The sequence below is a fragment of the Palaemon carinicauda genome, chromosome 26, assembly GCF_036898095.1.
Source record: "Palaemon carinicauda isolate YSFRI2023 chromosome 26, ASM3689809v2, whole genome shotgun sequence".
Lineage (NCBI taxonomy): Eukaryota > Metazoa > Arthropoda > Malacostraca > Decapoda > Palaemonidae > Palaemon > Palaemon carinicauda.
In genome coordinates, this window is record NC_090750.1 from 87,794,741 (window position 1) to 87,815,491 (window position 20,751).

At 35.1% G+C, this 20,751-nt stretch overlaps 1 protein-coding gene across 1 annotated transcript in view; it reads left to right on the plus strand.

Annotated features, from left to right (window-relative positions):
• Positions 1 to 20,751, plus strand: part of Polr2H (DNA-directed RNA polymerases I, II, and III subunit Rpb8) — a 367,939-nt gene that overhangs the window by 316,561 nt on the left and 30,627 nt on the right. Inside the window, 3 exon segments of the mRNA XM_068349926.1 lie at positions 11,697 to 11,720; positions 11,723 to 11,778; positions 11,780 to 11,877. Of these exon segments, the coding sequence (XP_068206027.1) occupies positions 11,697 to 11,720; positions 11,723 to 11,778; positions 11,780 to 11,877 (178 nt within the window).

Genomic DNA, 20,751 nt, shown 5'->3' on the forward strand with positions numbered 1-20,751 from the left:
TTAATTTCAAACTATGTTTAACGTTAAGAGGAAGAAAAATTACTGAAGGGATTAACTGGTTTAATATGTATAAGGACAGACAAGAATTGTTAATATTTTGATGATGATTTTTTTATAACGAAGTCACCTTTTTTTTGTGGTCGTACCTAGAGCCATACTCTAGCGGAAAATGCACAGGTAGATGTTTTTGAACATATAATACTAGAAGACGGTAATATGCAGGCAAGCATGCATGTACTTGCAGACAAGTATGCGTACACATACTGACAGGCATGCATATACATGCAGACAAGATTGCATATACATGCAGACAAGCCATGCATATGCATGCAGATAAGCCATGCATAAGCATGCAGAGAAGCCATGCATATATACACGCAGACAAGATTGCATTTACATGCAGACAGGCATGCATATACATGCAGACAAGCCATGCATATATATGCAGACAAGCCATGCATATGCATGTAGAGAACTAATGCATATACATGCAGACAAGCATGCATATACATGTAGAGAAGTCATGCATATACATGCAGACAAGATTGCATATACATGCAGACAAGCCATGCATATACATGCAGACAAGCCATGCATATCCATGCAGACAAGTCATGCATATACATGCAGACAAGCCATGCATATACATGCAGACAAGATTGCATATACATGCAGACAGGCATGCCTATACATGCAGACAGGCATGCATATACATGCAGACAAGCATGCATATATATGCAGACAAGCATGCATATGCATACAGACAAACATGCATATACATGCAGACATGCATGTATATGCATACAGACAAGCATGCATATACATGCAGACAAGCATGCATGTACATGAAGACAAGCATGCATATACATGCAGACAAGTATGCATAGCCTATACAGGCAGACAAGCATGCATATACATACATGCAAAACAGAGAGAGAGAGGAGAGAGAGAGAGAGAGAGAGAGAGAGAGAGAGAGAGAGAGAGAGACTCGTGCCAGGATACAACAGAAGTATTGATATGGCTGATAAATTCATCCTTTGTTCCAAGATTGAAGAGGGTTGCTTGTCAGCCGTAAGGGGAGGGGAAGGGGGGAGGGGAGGAGGGGGAGGGGGATATCTGTAGAAGGCGGTGGTTCGGGGCGTTTCTCTCATTGTTCCTTGTTTACATATTTTCTTTCATTTTAGTATTTTGTTTGTTAATTATTGTTTGTTTTAGCAATAATTGTTATAATGTTTAATATTATCATTTAACATATTCTCTATTGTGAAGAACCTGTTGTTTTTATGTTGAAGAGGCTGACATAAGTCTTTTTATAGTTTATAGAATGATTTATTGTTAATTTGTTCTCATCATTTATTTATTTCCTTATTTCCTTTCCTCACTGGGATATTTTTCCCTGTTGTAGCTTATGGCATCCAACTAGGGTTGTAGCTTGGCTAGTTATATTAATAATAATAATAATAATAATAATAATAATAATAATAATTATTATTATTATTATTATTATAATAAGGTTGGCTATCAAGTTTTTTTTATGAAAATAACAATGCAACTGAAAATATTTTTATGTTTTTCAAAGAAGATGGCTTTTCCATGTAGGAGCATAGCTTCAAATGTTCGTTTTTAAGAATATTTTGTAAGCTTTCGTTAAATTATATATATATATATATATATATATATATATATATATATATATTATCATAAGAATAATTGATAATATTTGAGCACATTTTTTATTAGAAATATTAGTCCTTTTTTATAGATCAATGACATCATTAAGAGAGAAGTGAATTGTTATAAGATTGGGTTGTCCTAGAGGCTTTGATAGTAGGTCAAAAGACGGAATTATTATTATTATTATTATTATTGTTATTATTATTATTATTATTATTATTATTATTATTAGCTAGGGTAAAACCCTGGTTGGAAAGCAGGATCTATAAGCCTCAGAGGTTCAACAGGGATAATAGCCCTAGTGAGGAAAGGAAATAAACTGGTTGACTGGTTGTTCCCTCAAGCAGAACTCTAACCCAAGACATTGGAAGACCATGGCACAGAGGCTATGACAATACCAAGACTAGAGAACAATGGTTAGATATTGGAATGTCCTCTTAGAAGAGCTGCTTACCATAGCTAAAGTGCCTCTTCTACCCTTAATAAGTGGAAAATAGCTACCTAACAATTACAGTAAAGTCGCTAACCATTTGGATATCTAGGGTCATCGTGCTTCATGACCGATGTGTTTTTTATTTGAAAAATAGAAATGTATTCTGCTAAGGAATTGCAGAGAAATATTTTCCTCTCATAACTCAAAGCTAAGGAGTTTTGTTTTAATGGGAGAAATATGACTTTCCTAAGTCACTTTTGTAATTTATCGGAAGCTTAGCATATGGTAGAATGTATAAACCCCTTTTTTGCTTTGATCTAAAACTTGTCAGTTTCATTAGAAATTCAGTCTGCGTGTATGAGTCTCCATCTGCAGCCAGTTTTTTACTTCTATTGTACCTTTTTTTCAATTTGCTGTCCAACCTCGCTAACTTTTAGTTTATTGTTTAAGTAGGGGCCTGGGGTTCCCTCCCCTGTCCCTCAGCACTGAATGACATCCCCGGCCCCAAACACCAGGTCACAATGTGTCTGATTCCATAAATCTTAACCCCTAAATTGTCCCGAATTTGCAAAGGGATTTGGTATTGAATTGTTGTGAAATGTTTCTACAATAATTATTTTTGTCTACCATTCTCAAGATGAGGTTTAACTTCCTTATGCGGAGATATCCAATAATATTAATAATATTTGAAAGACAATTCGTCTTCCTTTAATCATGGGCAGCTTTTCATTGGAAAATTTTACAGAAATTGCATTGAATCAGTCAATTTCTGGTAGTTTTGGCTGGGTGATACTTGATATTCTTACTACAATTATTTACTACAATTATTTAAAGTATAATTGTTAGCTTCATCTTTATTATTATTGTATAACTATTACTATTGCTGTTATGTTCTTCAATTATTAATACTGTCATTATAACTCTTATTATTAAATTCATCAATTCTAACGAACAGGCACACAAAATATCTCCGAAAACTGGTCGAAAAAATAATGAAATTTCAATAGTATAGTAATCGTATTAAAGAAAATCTAGATATGAAACTCTAAAAGAAGATTTGACATGTCTGTTTTTATTTTATCTTTGTTATACAATTGGTTGCAGTAGCTACAATGATTTGGTATACAGTAACACGATTTGTAGTTTTTGTGGTGGATACAGTTTTTTGTTTGTTTATATTTGATATTAAAAAAAAATCTTCATAAATGACTAGTGTTTTTTTTTTTTTTTTTTTTTTTTTTTTTTTTTTTTTTTTTTTTCTTTCTTTTTTTTTTTTTTTTAGAATAGAACGTTATTGCATTGTTTTCTGGTTCTTTAATTTCTTCTGGATGGTTAGTTACACGATTTATGTTTTATGTAACTTAACATTAATCTCATTTGTTGTTTATTTATTTTTTTCATGAAACCCCTTCACGCATTAAAGCAGTTGCCAACTGTTTCATTTACCCTTGTGTTATGAATTTTATCTTGCATATATGGTATATTATATTTACAAGTTTTGAAGTCCCATAGAGAATTAACACGTAATTTCTTGTGTTCTTTTGTCAGCATGGGAATCCATTTAAATGTTATAATAAATACCGCATCTGCTATTGTTTATTTACAACGTTGTATTTCAGTGTCACTCGTTCAGTGATTTAGACTTTTTCTTTGTCGGCCGTTCAGCCCTTGAGACTTTTTCTTTGTCGGCCGTTCAGCCCTTGAGACTTTTTCTTTGTCGGCCGTTCAGACCTTGAGACTTTTTCTTTGTCGGCCGTTCAGCCATTGAGACTTTTTCTTTGTCGGCCGTTCAGCCATTGAGACTTTTTCTTTATCAGCCGTTCAGCCATTGAGACTTTTTCTTTGTCGGCCGTTCAGCCATTGAGACTTTTTCTTTATCAGCCGTTCAGCCATTGAGACTTTTTCTTTGTCGGCCGTTCAGCCCTGGAGACTTTTTCTTTGTCTGCCTTTCAGCCATTGAGATATTTTCTTTGTCGGCCGTTCAGCCATTGAGACTTTTTCTTTGTTAGATGTTCAGCCCTTGAGACTTTTTCTTTGTCGGCCGTTCAGCCCTTGAGACTTTTTCTTTGTCGGCCGTTCAGCCATTGAGACTTTTTCTTTGTCGGTCGTTCAGCCATTGAGACTTTTTCTTTGTCGGCCGTTCAGCCATTGAGACTTTTTCTTTGTCGGCCGTTCAGCCCTTGAGACTTTTTCTTTGTCGGCCGTTCAGCCCTTGAGACTTTTTCTTTGTCGGCCGTTCAGCCATTGAGACTTTTTCTTTGTCGGCCGTTCAGCCCTGGAGACTTTTACTTTGTCGGCCGTTCAGCCCTGGAGACTTTTTCTTTGTCGGCCTTTCAGCCATTGAGATCTTTTCTTTGTCGGCCGTTCAGCCATTGAGACTTTTTCTTTGTCAGATGTTCAGCCCTTGAGACTTTTTCTTTGTCGGCCGTTCAGCCCTTGAGACTTTTTCTTTGTCGGCCGTTCAGCCATTGAGACTTTTTCTTTGTCGGCCGTTCAGCCCTTGAGACTTTTTCTTTGTCGGCCGTTCAGCCATTGAGACTTTTTCTTTGTCGGCCGTTCAGCCATTGAGACCTTTTCTTTGTCGGCCATTCAGCCATTGAGACTTTTTCTTTGTCGGCCGTTCAGCCCTTGAGACTTTTTTTGTCGGCTGTTCAGCCATTGAGACTTTTTCTTTGTCGGCCGTTCAGCCCTTGAGACTTTTTCTTTGTCGGCCGTTCAGCCCTTGAGACTTTTTCTTTGTCGGCCGTTCAGCCATTGAGACCTTTTCTTTGTCGGCCGTTCAGCCCTTGAGACTTTTTCTTTGTCGGCCGTTCAGCCATTGAGACCTTTTCTTTCAGCCATTGAGACATTTTCTTTGTCGGCCGTTCAGCCATTGAGACTTTTTCTTTGTCGGCTGTTCAGCCATTGAGACTTTTTCTTTGTCTGCCGTTCAGCGATTGAGACTTTTTCTTTGTCGGCCGTTCAGCCATTGAGACTTTTTCTTTGTCACTCGTTCAGCGATTGAGACTTTTTCTATGTCGGGTTACTGTTGGCGTATCTATTTGTTGGTCTTTGGTAAATCGTACCTTCATCTTTTACAGTGGCTTTTCCTGTTAATTTATTCGCGTTTTCTTTCCCATGTCCCTTTATCATATTGTTGGTTCTTTCATGTATACCAGATTTAAATATAATTATCCAATATTTATACCTGGAAATGGTTGACTCCTTTGTGTTTTTCCTTCGTTTGTTATAGGTTTTTAAATTTTATTTTAACTGCTTGTTAGTACCAGGAGTTTATTTTCCTTTATTCTATAATTGTCGCATATTTTATTGGAATTTTCTTGAAATTAATCATAATGTCTATACAGGGTTAGAATTTTATCACAGTTATACTGCATTGTCTGTATTTATACCTGCTATTCTCTAGAATACTATTGTGTGCTGGGTTTATATATTAATTGTTTTATATATATATATATATATATATATATATATATATATATATATATACACACACACACAAGAGGGGGGATGGAGTATACTTTAGCCTCCGTTTCTTAGTATGTCCCTATGACCTTACATTTCTCTGTTTCCCTGTGTATATCAGACTTTCTGTCAGTGTATCTGTTACACTCACTTTGTCAAGGCTACTCTTATTACACGGTCGAGGGAAGTTCGGTCACGCTTGGACTCAGAGGTAGATCATATTTATAGATGTGCATGGAGGGATATCATCTATCTTTCTATCCTTCTATCCTCCTGCTGTCCGACAGAGTCTTGTCATATTTACTATGGCGCATCTATCCTATCCTTCTACCGTCCGTCAGTGTGTCATATTTTCTGTGTCTCATCTTTCTATCCTTCTATCCTTTTGCCGTCCATCAGTGTCTGTCATATTTACTATGGCGCATCTACCTTTTTATCCTTCTGCCGTCCGTCAGTGCCTCTGTCATATATATTATAGCGCATCTTTCTATCCTTCTATCCTTCTGCCGTCCATCAGTGTCTGTCATATACTATAGCCCATCGCAACATCTACTCAATCGAATGGATTTAGGTCAAACTCCGAACAAGTTGGGTTGGAAGCATTCAGGGATATGTATTACTTTAGCAATGCACGCTGAATGCGTCTTGTTTTGCAAAAACCGCGATAAGTTCGTTGCATTGTATGGATATGTGTTAGGTTCAATTCTTACTCGTATACTCCAGTAAGTTGGTCTCATATACAGTTGTTGTATTTGCGAATTTCTCTTTTAATGCAGTTTTTTTTCTTATAGTATTTGTAGTGTGGGGATTCTGTTCAGGTCTTTTTGAATAGTCTCAGAACTGGACGTCCCAAATATCTAGGAGTATTGCTGTACAGTTGAATTTACAGTCAGCAAATTTTGTCGACACTGGAATAGTTACGGGTGCTTTCAAATATACACTCCAAGATTCTGTAACGAACTCCTATATGACATCCGAAAGACATGATATCAAAGTCTTTAAAAGGAAGTAGGAGTTTTTTTGTTCCCTAAATGCTATTATACCGTGGAGAGAGGAATTTACTGTAAACATTACTCTGTTGCACGTGAATAGAACAACAACTTGTGTCAATCATTGCAAATATAGATCGCAAATCTCGTAGGTCCTACAGAGCGTAGTTCTTTTTGGGGTGTGACAGGACAAGTAAAGCAGTCATTAAAGTAGAATATGTTAGAAATTGAATCTTGGTCTGATAAAACAAGATCAGGTTGATAGAGAAACATTTGGTTTGGTGTTAATGCAATTCATTCAAAAAGTGCTTTATATAATTGATAGTTAGGTAACTAAAGCATCTAAAGAAGGAAAAGACAAAATTTCAAATCGTTTCTTGTTTTCTAAGCCTCCAGGTTGGGCTTTGCAAGACCTAGACTTTGGGGCTTTGTTACTTTTTTATCGTCACGTATAACTTAATCATTTAGAGCTACGGTTCTATCTAAAATGTCGAATAAAGAAAAACACCTTACATTGGACTCTTTCGTGATGAGTCTTCCCCTTGCTTTAAAACCTTTTTATTTTCCTTCCCTACCATTCTTTTATAGGTAACAGGGTTTCCCCTCACCTGCAGGGTAATAAATTTCCTCTCAAAATACTATTCCCTCAGACTCTTGAAGTTTGCTTGACTCCCCACAACTTATTTGCCAATTTCTCGTCTTTTTTTTTATATTTTTTTTCTTCGCTTTCCCCTCGTGCTTGGTTGTGTATATGGGTTACTCTTAGTTTGTTTCTAGTTTTAAGCAGTTCTCTTAAATCGTTTAAGAAAGGAATTTATTGATTTGTAAAATTTAGATGTTACTTCATGAGTTTTCTTACATCGGACATTGTAGACTTTCGTATGTTAAAGTTTTGTATATGTTTATCCCATCCATCCATATACCAAAGGCACTTCCCCCAATTTTGGGGGGTAGCCGACATCAACAAGAACAAAACAAAAAAGGGGACCTCTACTCTCTATGTTCCTCCAGCCTAACCAGGGACTCAGCCGAGTTCAGCTGGTACTGCTAGGGTGCCACAGCCCAACCTCCCACATTTCCACCACAGATGAAGCTTCATACTGCTGAGTCCCCTACTGCTGCTACCTCCGCGGTCATCTAAGGCACCGGAGGAAGCAGCAGGGCCTACCGGAACTGCGTCACAATCGCTCGCCATTCATTCCTATTTCTAGCACGCTCTCTTGCCTCTCTTACATCTATCCTCCTATCACCCAGAGCTTTCTTCACACCATCCATCCACCCAAACCTTGGCCTTCCTCTTGTACTTCTCCCATCAACTCTTGCATTCATCACCTTCTTTAGCAGACAGCCATTCTCCATTCTCTCAACATGGCCAAACCACCTCAACACATTCATATCCACTCTAGCCGCTAACTCATTTCTCACACCCGTTCTCACCCTCACCACCTCGTTCCTGACCCTATCTACTCGAGATACACCAGTCATACTCCTCAGACACTTCATCTCAAACACATTCAATTTCTGTCTCTCCATCACTTTCATTCCCCACAACTCCGATCCATACATCACAGTTGGTACAATCACTTTCTCATATAGAACTCTCTTTACATTCATGCCCAACCCTCTATTTTTTACTACTCCCTTAACTGCCCCCAACACTTTGCAACCTTCATTCACTCTCTGACGTACATCTGCTTCCACTCCACCATTTGCTGCAACAACAGACCCCAAGTACTTAAACTGATCCACCTCCTCAAGTAACTCTCCATTCAACATGACATTCAACCTTGCACCACCTTCCCTTCTCGTACATCTCATAACCTTACTCTTACCCACATTAACTCTCAACTTCCTTCTCTCACACACCCTTCCAAATTCTGTCACTAGTCGGTCAAGCTTCTCTTCTGTGTCTGCTACCAGTACAGTATCATCCGCAAACAACAACTGATTTACCTCCCATTCATGATCATTCTCGTCTACCAGTTTTAATCCTCGTCCAAGCACTCGAGCATTCACCTCTCTCACCACTCCATCAACATACAAGTTAAACAACCACGGCGACATCACACATCCCTGTCTCAGCCCCACTCTCACCGGAAACCAATCGCTCACTTCATTTCCTATTCTAACACATGCTTTACTACCTTTGTAGAAACTTTTCACTGCTTGCAACAACCTTCCACCAACTCCATATAACCTCATCACATTCCACATTGCTTCCCTATCAACTCTATCATATGCTTTCTCCAGATCCATAAACGCAACATACACCTCCTTACCTTTTGCTAAATATTTCTCGCATATCTGCCTAACTGTAAAAATCTGATTCATACAACCCCTACCTCTTCTAAAACCCCCCTGTACTTCCCAGATTGCATTCTCTGTTTTATCCTTAATCCTATTAATCAGTACTCTACCATACACTTTTCCAACTACACTCAACAAACTAATACCTCTTGAATTACAACACTCATGCACATCTCCCTTACCCTTATATAGTGGTACAATACATGCACAGACCCAATCTACTGGTACCATTGACAACACAAAACACACATTAAACAATCTCACCAACCATTCAATTACAGTCACACCCCCTTCCTTCAACATCTCAGCTTTCACACCATCCATACCAGATGCTTTTCCTACTCTCGTTTCATCTAGTGCTCTCCTCACTTCCTCTATTGTAATCTCTCTCTCATTCTCATCTCCCATCACTGGCACCTCAACACCTGGAACAGCAATTATCTCTGCCTCCCTATCATCCTCAACATTCAGCAAACTTTCAAAATATTCCGCCCACCTTTTCCTTGCCTCCTCTCCTTTTAACAACCTTCCATTTCCATCTTTCACTGTCTCTTCAATTCTTGTGCCGGCCTTTCTTACTCTCTTCACTTCTTTCCAAAACTTCTTCTTATTCTCTTCATATGACTGACCCAGTCCCTGACCCCACCTAAGATCAGCTGCCCTCTTTGCCTCACGTACCTTGCGCTTTACTTCCACCTTTTTCTCTCTATATTTTTCATACTTCTCTATACTATTACTCTGCAGCCATTCTTCAAAAGCCCTCTTTTTCTCTTCCACTTTTACCTTCACTCCTTCATTCCACCATTCACTGCCCTTCCTCATGCTGCCTCCAACAACCTTCTTGCCACATACATCACTTGCAATCCCAACAAAATTTTCTTTTGCTAACTTCCACTCCTCCTCTAAATTACCAGTTTCTCTTACTCTCACCTCGTCATATGCCATTTTCAACCTTTCCTGATATTTACTTTTTACCCCAGGTTTTATTAGCTCTTCAACCCTCACTAGCTCCCTTTTACATCCACCTCTCTATTCCCCCACTCTTTTGCTACAACCAATTTCCTTCCACCAATTTTCCTTCCACCATACCCCTAAACACGTGCACGTCTTTCAATCTTCCAAACATATATGTTATATATATATATATATATATATATATATATATATATATATATATATATAGATATATATATATATATATATATATTATATATATATATATATATATATTTATTTATTTATTTATGTGTGTAAAAGAGAGAGAGAGAGAGAGAGAGAGAGAGAGAGGAGAGAGAGAGAGAGAGAGAGAGATTCATTTAGTTGGGCGTTACTGACATAATGACATTCACTTATTTCATCCTCCTCCCCCTTTCCTTTCCCTTATCTATCACAGACAATTGTCTGTCCGTGGCTGGAGGTGGCGCCATTGATAAAAACATACTCCCCCTCCCCCCTTTTACTTTTCCAACTTAACGATAAAACGATAAGGTTTTTGAACACCCCCAAAACCCACCTCATATCTCTATGCTGTTTGTGTCTCTTCGTCTTTACCTGTGCTATAAAGGGACCGCCATCCGGATTTAGCCGTAGTTCAGCTGGAGTCATCACAGCGATCAGGACGTCACTCCCCTCCTGACTTCCCCATTATTTACTGCAACAACAAAACAACAAAACTACCATTTTTTAAGCGTTCAGGAATTAAGTGTTCTGTTTTGGTTTTTTATATATTTCTTACTACGAGGAATATTGCATTCAGTGAATTAACGTTGATATGATTTTTTTTTGAAGTGTGCAGTGATGAGGAAGTTGGTTTTTTTCAATCAGGATTTTATCAAGAATTTAATTTTTCGGTTTATAATTAACAAATACAAGTGTTTTAATTATGTATATTTCTAAGTTTATATACACGTGCATTTATATGAGAGAGTGTGTGTGTGTGTCTGTTATTAAGTCTGTATATTTATAAGTTTATATACACCGTGTATATATATATATATATATATATATATCTATATATATATATATATATATATATATATATATATATATATATATATATATATACTGAGAGAGAGAGAGAGAGAGAGAGAGGAGAGAGAGAGAGAGAGGAGGAGGAGAGGAGAGAGAGAGAGAGAGGTTGTTATTAATTCTGTATATATATAAGTTTGTATACACTTGTATTTTATGAGAGAGAGAGAGAGAGGAGAGAGAGAGAGAGAGAGAGAGAGAGAGAGAGAGAGAGAGAAGAGAGAGAGAGAGAGAGAGAGAGAGAGAGAGAGGAGAGAGAGACCCTGACCTTGAAGTTTGAACAATTTACCGGAAAGAGAGTTTGTCTTAGGATAATTTTTAAGGCAGAGGACCGTTGGTTGGTTTTACCTGGCAATTGTCGTCTAGGCATTCATAATGCTTCCAAGGTACGGTACATTGCTCTCTCTCTCTCTCTCTCTCCTCTCTCTCTCTCCTCTCTCTCTCTCTCTCTCTCTCTCCTCATGTAGTAAAGCCTAAGATTAATCATTTTTAATCAGTCCTTTTTATTCTAATGCTGGCGACAACTCTCTCTCTCTCTCTCTCTCTCTCTCTCTCTCTCCTCTCTCTCTCTCTCTCTCTCTCTCTCTCTCTCTCTCTTCATGTAATAAAGCTTAAGATCAATAATTTTTAATCCGTCTTTTATATTCTTCAGCAGGCGACAACTCTCTCTCTCTCTCTCTCTCTCTCTCTCTCTCTCTCTCTCTCTCTCCTCTCTCTCTCTCTCTCTCTCTCTTCCTTTTCATGTAATAAAGCTTAAGATTAATCATTTTAATCCATCTTTTTCTCTTATTCTTCCGCAGGCGACAAATTCCGCCTTGTGCTGGCCACACGCTCCGTGAAGACGGATACCCGACTGACGGACCGGACTATAACCCTCTGGAAACCTGGTCCGTCACGTGCTGATCCCTTCGATTACGTCATGTACGGCAAGATCTACCGTATCGAAGGAGATGACGCTCTCATGGAGACTTCTGGCAGACTGTGAGTACACATGAAAGGTTTATTTTTTATGATTTTATACTTTTTCTTTCAGTTCATTGAACTCTCAACTATAAGGGTTTAATAACGAAACTCTCAATATTAAGTCTTAGATAAGTACATAAGGAACTAATTTATTTATATTATAGATATATTTTTGACTTATATTAGGTAGTGTAAGGGATAGGTACACCCAGAGGATTGAGGTGAGCACTTGTTTTTTTTTTTTTATCTTCTACGATGAATATATTCAACCATACCAGAAGCATCAATGAATATTGAATAGGTTGACATCTCAAAATTACTTTAATCCAAAGAAATTCTTAACAGGCGAAGTATTACTACATAAATATGATTTATGATGGCTCGATGAAAGGTAATTTTTCTTATTTTGTTAATGTTCTGACTATTTGCTAATTAATGAATTATTCAAGACTGTGTATATACTTTAACTATTGTAAACTTGTCAGTGGGTCAAACCTTAGGTAAGTTTGTAGGAAATGTAAATCTTATTATAATGAGATATCTACTTTGCATTTGCTTAAATAAGATTTGATTAACATACATTGTCAACTACTTTAGCTGAAAGGAACTTGACGAATAATTAACTAAAGATTTGTATAGTAAAAGTAGGGAAATGTGGTAATACACTTAAGTCAAATATTTCTCTCTCTAATTATGAACGTCCAGTACGGGATTTTAAAAACAAAATGATAGAAAACTATCATATAAAAGGGTGTTGTTTAAAAAAGCAAGAAATGACTAGAATTAGTTACCCAAAATGAAAATGAAAGCAGAGAAACGCAAAAGGATGCATAAGGAGAGAGAAATTTGCCGTAAACATTACTCTGTTGCACGTAAATAGAACGATAAATTGTGTCAATCATTGCAAATCTAGATCCCAGATGCATGCTTTATCATGAAGAAATTTAGCATTTACAAGTGATGAACTATATAGTTACCCAGTACATAGATTTACTGCTCTAAGATGTTAAAAGAGTTTGTATAATTTTAACCAAATTAGTACCATAATATTAAGGTCATTAGTGTAATGTGAGAAGAAAGGTATATACGTATGTAAATACATATAAGTATATATATTCCCCTATTTTCATAATGATAGCGTTAGTTCCAGAACCAATCAAATAATTGTAACTGTAGAGAGTATAGACAATTGTTTCTGACAACTTGTGGACATAAACATTCAAGATGAATTCGAAGACGAGCTATCTTCATTCAAGGCGCATGATACACAGCGGTACGAGAGTGAAGACGATCTTTGGACAGGTACCACGAGTACCATCCTGAGTTCACACAGAATTTTGCCTTGTGAACACAGCTGGTGGTACTCAGTGGTATCTGTGCCATGCACGACTGACGTGATGCAACCACTTCAAGCACCAGACTCGATATCACCAGTCTCTTCTGTTTCACGGCCAGAGGTTCTTCGGTATTTGCCTGCATTGCTGTTTGCTACGTCCACAGTTTAATAAGAATTTCAAACTATGTTCATTTGCCGAGTTAGGTTTGAAACGAAGTAGTGTTTTATTCACAGCTTAATGAGAATTTCAAACAATGTACATTTGTCGAGTTAGGTTTGAAACGAAGTAGTGTTTTATTCACAGTTTACTTAAAATTTCATACAATGTTCATTTGCCGAGTTAGGTTTGAAACGAAGTAGTGTTTTATTCACAGTTTAATGAAAATTTCAAACAATGTACATTTGCCGAGTTAGGTTAGAAACGAAGTAGTGTTTTATTCACAGTTTAATGAAAATTTCAAACAATGTTCATTTGCCGAGTTAGGTTAGAAACGAAGTAGTGTTTTATTCACAGTTTAATGAAAATTTCAAACAATGTTCATTTGCTGAGTTAGGTTAGAAACGAAGTAGTGTTTTATTCACAGTTTAATGAAAATTTCAAACAATGTTCATTTGCTGAGTTAGGTTAGAAACGAAGTAGTGTTTTATTCACAGTTTAATGAAAATTTCAAACAATGTTCATTTGCTGAGTTAGGTTAGAAACGAAGTAGTGTTTTATTCACAGTTTAATGAAAATTTCAAACAATGTTCATTTGCTGAGTTAGGTTTGAAACGAAGTAGTGTTTTATTCAAGGCTTAATGAAAATTTCAAACAATGTTCATTTGCTGAGTTAGGTTAGAAACGAAGTAGTGTTTTATTCACGGCTTAATGAGAATTTCAAATAATGTTCATTTGCCGAGTTAGGTTAGAAACGAAGTAGTGTTTTATTCAGTTTAATGAAAATTTCAAACAATGTTCATTTGCCGAGTAAGGTTTGAAACGAAGTAGTGTTTTATTGGAGTTAGGTTAAATTATTTATAAACTATTTTCAATTATATGATTTTTGCTTAGGTTGTTTGTTTATAATTATATTTGGGAATGTCTAGATCCACGGTAGAATAGCATAATTTAGGAATTAAATTTTATTTCCGCCAGACACTTATGTTTAAGTTCCAAATTTGTGTTAATAGAAATAGATTAGCTTATAGTCGAACAAATATTTTAGCAATATTTTGATTTATTACATTAATTAATGTAGATATTTATTATGATTTATCTATGCTTATTCCTTCACTATTTCATTTTTTTTTTTCATCAGTCGTGAATAGAATGATAATTCTCTTTTAGCCCACTCATGGAAAAGGACAAATATCTGTAGTAATATTTTGTTTATTATATTAATTAATATAGCTATTTATTATGATTTATCTATGCTTATTCCTACACTATTTCATTTTGTTTTCATATCAGTCTTGAATAGAATAATAATTCTCTTTTAGCCCACTCATGAAAATGGAGTTTTTTTATGTCTGTCTGCGGCAGACCTCACCATCAGAATACTTCACTGCATGAAGTCAAGAGACAAATGAATGATCTTTTAGCACGTCATTTACTTCGAATTACCTTTGTTTATATCTTTGTTTCTTTCCATTATCTTAATATTACATTGCAGCCTCGTTCTTCAATCTTCAGAGACCAGACAATCAAAAGGTTTGTACCCTGATCAATCAGGATTATTTATTCACTTTGTGTTTCTTGTTTTCATTCATTTTTTCTTATTCATTAGTATGCATTTTATTAATCTTTTTTCCCAGTTTTCTCGTATTTTCAATTTTTTATATATGTGACGGGGCCAGGTGTATGTCCCGAAATTCTATTTGGACTTTTATGAGCTTGCTACTTTACAATTTTATATCCTAATTCAAATATCAGAATTGTTCTTATAAACTGTCTTTTATCCTTCTATTGATATGAATTAGCTGGAATGTTGGTTCACAGTTCTTGGCAAACTCGGTAGACTTGATATAGTTAATTACTTTTGTAATTAATTAGTTATCCTCTGTACTGTTTAAATGTTAATATATTTAATTACTTTTGTAATCAATTAGTTATCCTGAGTTCTGTTTAAAAGTTAATATATTTAAGTACTTTTGTAATCAATTAGTTTTCCTCAGTTCCGTTTAAAAGTTAATATATTTAATTACCTTTGTAATAATTAGTTATCCTCAGTTCTGTTTAAAAGTTAATATATTTAATTACTTTTGTAACCAGTTAGTTATCCTCAGTTCATGTTTAAAAGTTATTTACGAAACATTTTAAATCTTATTCGAAAATAACTTTGGAATAATTTTTAATCGATTGACTCACTTGTCCCATTGTTTACCTGCTTTTAAATGTCAGTCCATTGTGATTTCGACCTTGGTTGCCATGCAGACTGTGATTCAGTCACCCAGCAGCTCGGCTCAAAGAAAGACTACAAGAGAAGGAGCCAGAATATTTATTTTATTCCTATGTCAGTCGTTCAACTGGGTTAGTTAACTGATAATTTATTGATGCCATGTCCACTGAAATATATCACTTGATTGGTATTTCTGTTATTTATTTGGTGTTATGTGGGCTTAGTACATTTATATTATTCAATTTCTATATTTTATGATGTTGACTAACCCAGAATGAAGTACGACATTTATTCATCTTTCTGCAGATGTTGACTTGGTATTGATGTTAAAGACCTAAGATATTTCATCTTTCTATATTTTATATTGCCATATTTTAACTCGTTTTCGAGATTTTTATCTTAAGATATTAATTAATATTTAGTAACTATTTATTATCCTTTGTCTCGTCATATCACAAGTCTTCATCAGTGTTTTATATCAGGGTTCAAGTCATCTGCTGGCATTGACCCTATATGGCATTATTTTTTTTCGAATTTCTCTAGTCATAAAAAAAAAGAAAAAAAAAACAGCAGCACCAGTAAGGAACTTGGCAATAGTGGAAGGAAACAGAAGCAACATAATAAAACAGATTTTTTTTATTGTTGTTATTGTTTGTAAAAATTCTAAAAAAAAAAATAAAAAATACCATGTGATGTTAATCATGAAGGAATGAGTGATTTTTGTTGCATTTACAATTTAATTTCTGCTTTTATCCGCTTGTTTGATTCTGTCTTGTTGTCTGGATATCCTCACGACATACATTACTGGTTTACTAAAGGGTGTAATGACGAAATCTCTCTCTCTCTCTCTCTCTCTCTCTCTCTCTCTCTCTCTCTCTCTCTCTCTCTCTCTCTCTCTCTCTCTCATTTACTCTGTATGTATATACTAAGAAAAGAATAACAAGGAAAGTTAAAATATAAATGTAAGTCCTGACTAATTCCGTTACTACTTCAGGAACACGAAACTAGTCAAGATTCGACGTTATTTTAATTTTTCTTTTATCTGTGATTGTTTTTGCATCGGAGCATCACGTTTCCCTGTGATTTTGACGCTTATATGGATATGTAATATATATATATATATATATATATATATATATATATATATATATATATATATATATCCTTAGCTATTTGTGAGGTCAAATAACTCAAGAAGCAAATTTAAATCTAACAGTTTGAAGGTTCGTAAATTTCTATATACAAAATGGTTTTAATTGTGATTCATACTCCCCTCATAGAGAAATATCCGAGATTACTCTGCGGTAGTTAGCTTCCAATTTCTCTAGTTCTATTTAAAAGAATTTATATCCTTTTTTTTCTGGCTTGCTGGCTAGTTTCGTTGTCTCTAACCCCAACTGACTTATGTTTTTTTCTTATTTTTTTTTTTTCAAGAACATCACAAGCATACTCACCATTTTTTTGTTACTTTGCTCTCCCTTTGTCTGCCTCTCTCCCCTCTCTCTGCTCTCCCCTCGCTCCTCCTCTCCCAACTTCTACCCCTTTTTTTTTCTTCGGGGCTTCACCTCCTTAGTCAGTGTAGGTCATTGTGGGTGAGGGTCGTGCCTGCCTGATGGGGAAGCCTCATGCGTTTGGAGGTTGCTCTCTCTCCTCTCTCTCTCTCTCGCTCTCTCTCTCTCTCTCTCTCTCTCTCTCTCTCTCTCTCTCTCTCTCTCTCTCTCTCTCTATATATATATATATATATATATATATATATATATATATATATATATATATATATATATATATATATATATATATATACAGTATATGTGTGTGTGTGTATATATATATATATATAATATATATATATATATATATATTTATATATTTAATGTATATAATTAGTTAATTTGACATTTCTCTTTGATTGTAAGACTGTGCCAAATTCGTAAGTATATTAAACAAAAACTGAACAAATTTGTTTGATTTGACATTATATCAATTCATTCCATCTACTTTTTTTTCCCCTGTGTATCACCCTTTAAATAACTATCTTGCATATGGGTTATGAATTCAAAGTTTTTAATGCCTCGTATACATACAGTCTAGTTTCTTAGTTATTAATGTGCACGCGACGCGTAGATATCGTATCCTTAGGAATTATATAGCAGTGCCAATCGATGAAATATGTGTGCCATTGTATACGCGGTGTGGTGGAATGCCTTCAAGTTGTGGCAACGCTTGTGTCCCTATATACGTGGGTTTTGTTTTTTGATTATTCGTGAGGACGCTTTCTGGTACTCGTAGCACTGCGGGTCCATTTCAGTCTAAACTTGAGGTCAGCGTTTATTTGGTTTAGTGGCATGTGGGAAAAAAAACGTATCATTGGACTGCAGTCGTGGAATGTTAGGCCTAGTAAATTGTATCGTTTGTTGTTTAATATAGTTTACTTGCTAATTTGGCTTAGTCTTGTAATGAATATTTAAGGTAAATTGATTAATTAACTCCTGGTATTAAACACACACACACACACACACACACACACACACACATATATATATATATATATATATATATATAATATATATATATATATATATATATATATATATATATATATCTGTGTGTGTATTTAATACATAGTTAATGAACTCCAAGTATGATGACACGCCTCTCTCTCTCTCTCTCTCTCTCTCTCTCTCTCTCTCTCTCTCTCTCTCTCTCTCTCTCTCTCTCTGTGTGTGTATGTATGTATGTATATATAAATATATATATATATATATATTATATATATATATATATATATATATATATATATATATAGAGAGAGAGAGAGAGGAGAGAGAGAGAGAGAGAGAGAGAGAGAGAGAGAGAGAGAGAGAGAGAGAGAGAGAGAGAGAGAGAGAGTTTAGCACAAGTGTGTTTGACAAATTTATGAAGCCTTTATTTTTCGTACTTAATTTGAAACTTCAAAAGCTTAAGTGTTCCTACGATCTTTTTTCATATAAGTACGGTATAAGTATAAAGTCTTCAGTTTATGCATCGTGACTAAAACTCTAAGAATTTCCATGAACAAATACCCTGGTGTGTTTTAAGAGATGCCGTGGCACACAAGAGAGTATCGCAATGCAGGGGCCAGAATTCCTCCAATCCAATGTTTAGGAATGTTAAGAGAATCTTGTGTTTAAGGACATTATTTGAATGGTTCTTTACGTTTTTTTTTTTTTTTTTTGGGGGGGGGGGCAAAATAGGTCTTTAGTGTCTGGGGTTTAAGTGCTATTCAAATAATAAAAAAAATATATTTTTATGTTACTTAGTATAATCGTATGATAAATTTAACCCTCTGGTGGTCCGATGACGCGTTTTCGCGTCAAAATGATAATAATAATAATAATAATAATAATAATAATAATAATAATAATAATTATTATTATTATTATTATTATTATTTATTATTATTATAATTATTATTATTCCATTGGTGAAATTTGGTGATAGACAAAAGCAGAAATATTATCAAAGGTGTAAGAATGTATGTGCGTTTTTCTGAGATGGTCTGGTCATGGGGAAGAATTCAAAGTATTTAAGAGGAAGGAGACAAGAGAGGGTGCCAGATAGTTGTATCGGAGAGGGCTCGGTATTGATAACCACGAAAACCGGATATTGATTGAAAGATAAAAGGAAAAAGCCGCAGTGCAGTGTGTGCAGGAGTTTAGTCGCACTACTGGTGAGCCTTCTGGGCTGGAGTCTTGAAGAGACTGTTGCGAAAGTGTTTTGCACAAAGTTTTCATCCACGAATTAAGAGTCAACTTGGACTTACTGAAGGCTAGGAATTAACTACAATATGCTCTCTCTCTCTCTCTCTCTCTCTCTCTCTCTCTCTCTCTCTCTCTCTCTCTCTCTCTCTCAATGTATACAGTATTCCAAGGACGTTTTGAAATAGCAAAAGTATTAATGCTTACTATAGAAGCCCTGAGTATGCTTTTCATTCTTTAATTACTTACTAAACTTGAATGATTACTTTTTATATGGTAGCTTAATTACTCACATAATCAATAAGGATCGCCTAATGAACCGTGTTTATTATTTCCTCTCGGTGGTTGTTCGTTCAGCAGCCACTGCACTGCGGATAGAGGTTTTATCGCCACCGTCTTTGGTCACTTAACCAAGGAGGGAGGAGAAAAAATGGGAACGTGTAGCTGACATCTGTGCACAACTGTCTTTATTGTTGTTGTTGTTGTTGCTGTTGTTGTTGTTATATCTTCGTGGAGTGCCTCTGTTCGTGTACAAACTGTTTATATCGTCTTTATTTGGTTTTGTAAATTGAAAAAAAAAAAAAAAAAAAAAAACAAGGTTCACAGTGGTCCCCAGTGGGGACTTCTGTGAACCCTGACGTACGTTTGGTAAGGGTACGTTTTATAGAAGTTACTGTACTTGTTTATTCAATTTCATTATTTTTCTTATTACATATTAAAGTAATAGTACAAAATGTTTATTATTGGTAGTAGCATTGCTGTTGTTGCTATTCAATAATGATGATTGATAAAGTATTATTAATAACAAATCGAATATTTATTCAATTTCTATCTCTGTTTTCCTATTATTACACATTAAAGTACTAGTACAGAGTGTTTATTATTATTAGTATTAGTATTGCTGTTGTTGTTATTCAATAATAATGATTAATATAATACTATTAATAACAAATCAAAGAATCCAAAGATAAAAATAATTGTTATAATTATCATTATTATTATTGGTATGTATACACACACACACACACACATATATATATATATATATATATATATATATATATATATATATATATCAATTAAATGATAGATTAATGAAACAATAAAGAAAATACTTCTTAAATAAATTATTATTAATAACATATCGGAGAATCCAAAGAGTAGATCTTAGCATATTATTGATAAGAATAAGTGTTATTATAATCATTATTATTATTGATATATATCAATTAAACGATAATTTAATCAAAGAATAAAGAAAATACCTCTGAGCTTACTACTGTTCGAGACGGCGAAGGGAAAAAATGTAAACAATTTAGGCCGGAGGAAAAGGAAGATTGAGAAGACTTTTGGGGGGAAAGTAGATTAAGGGACTACTACTACTACTAGTAGTAGTAGTAGTTGGGGTAGTCGTAGTTGTAGTTTACGTTTGTGTCTCGGC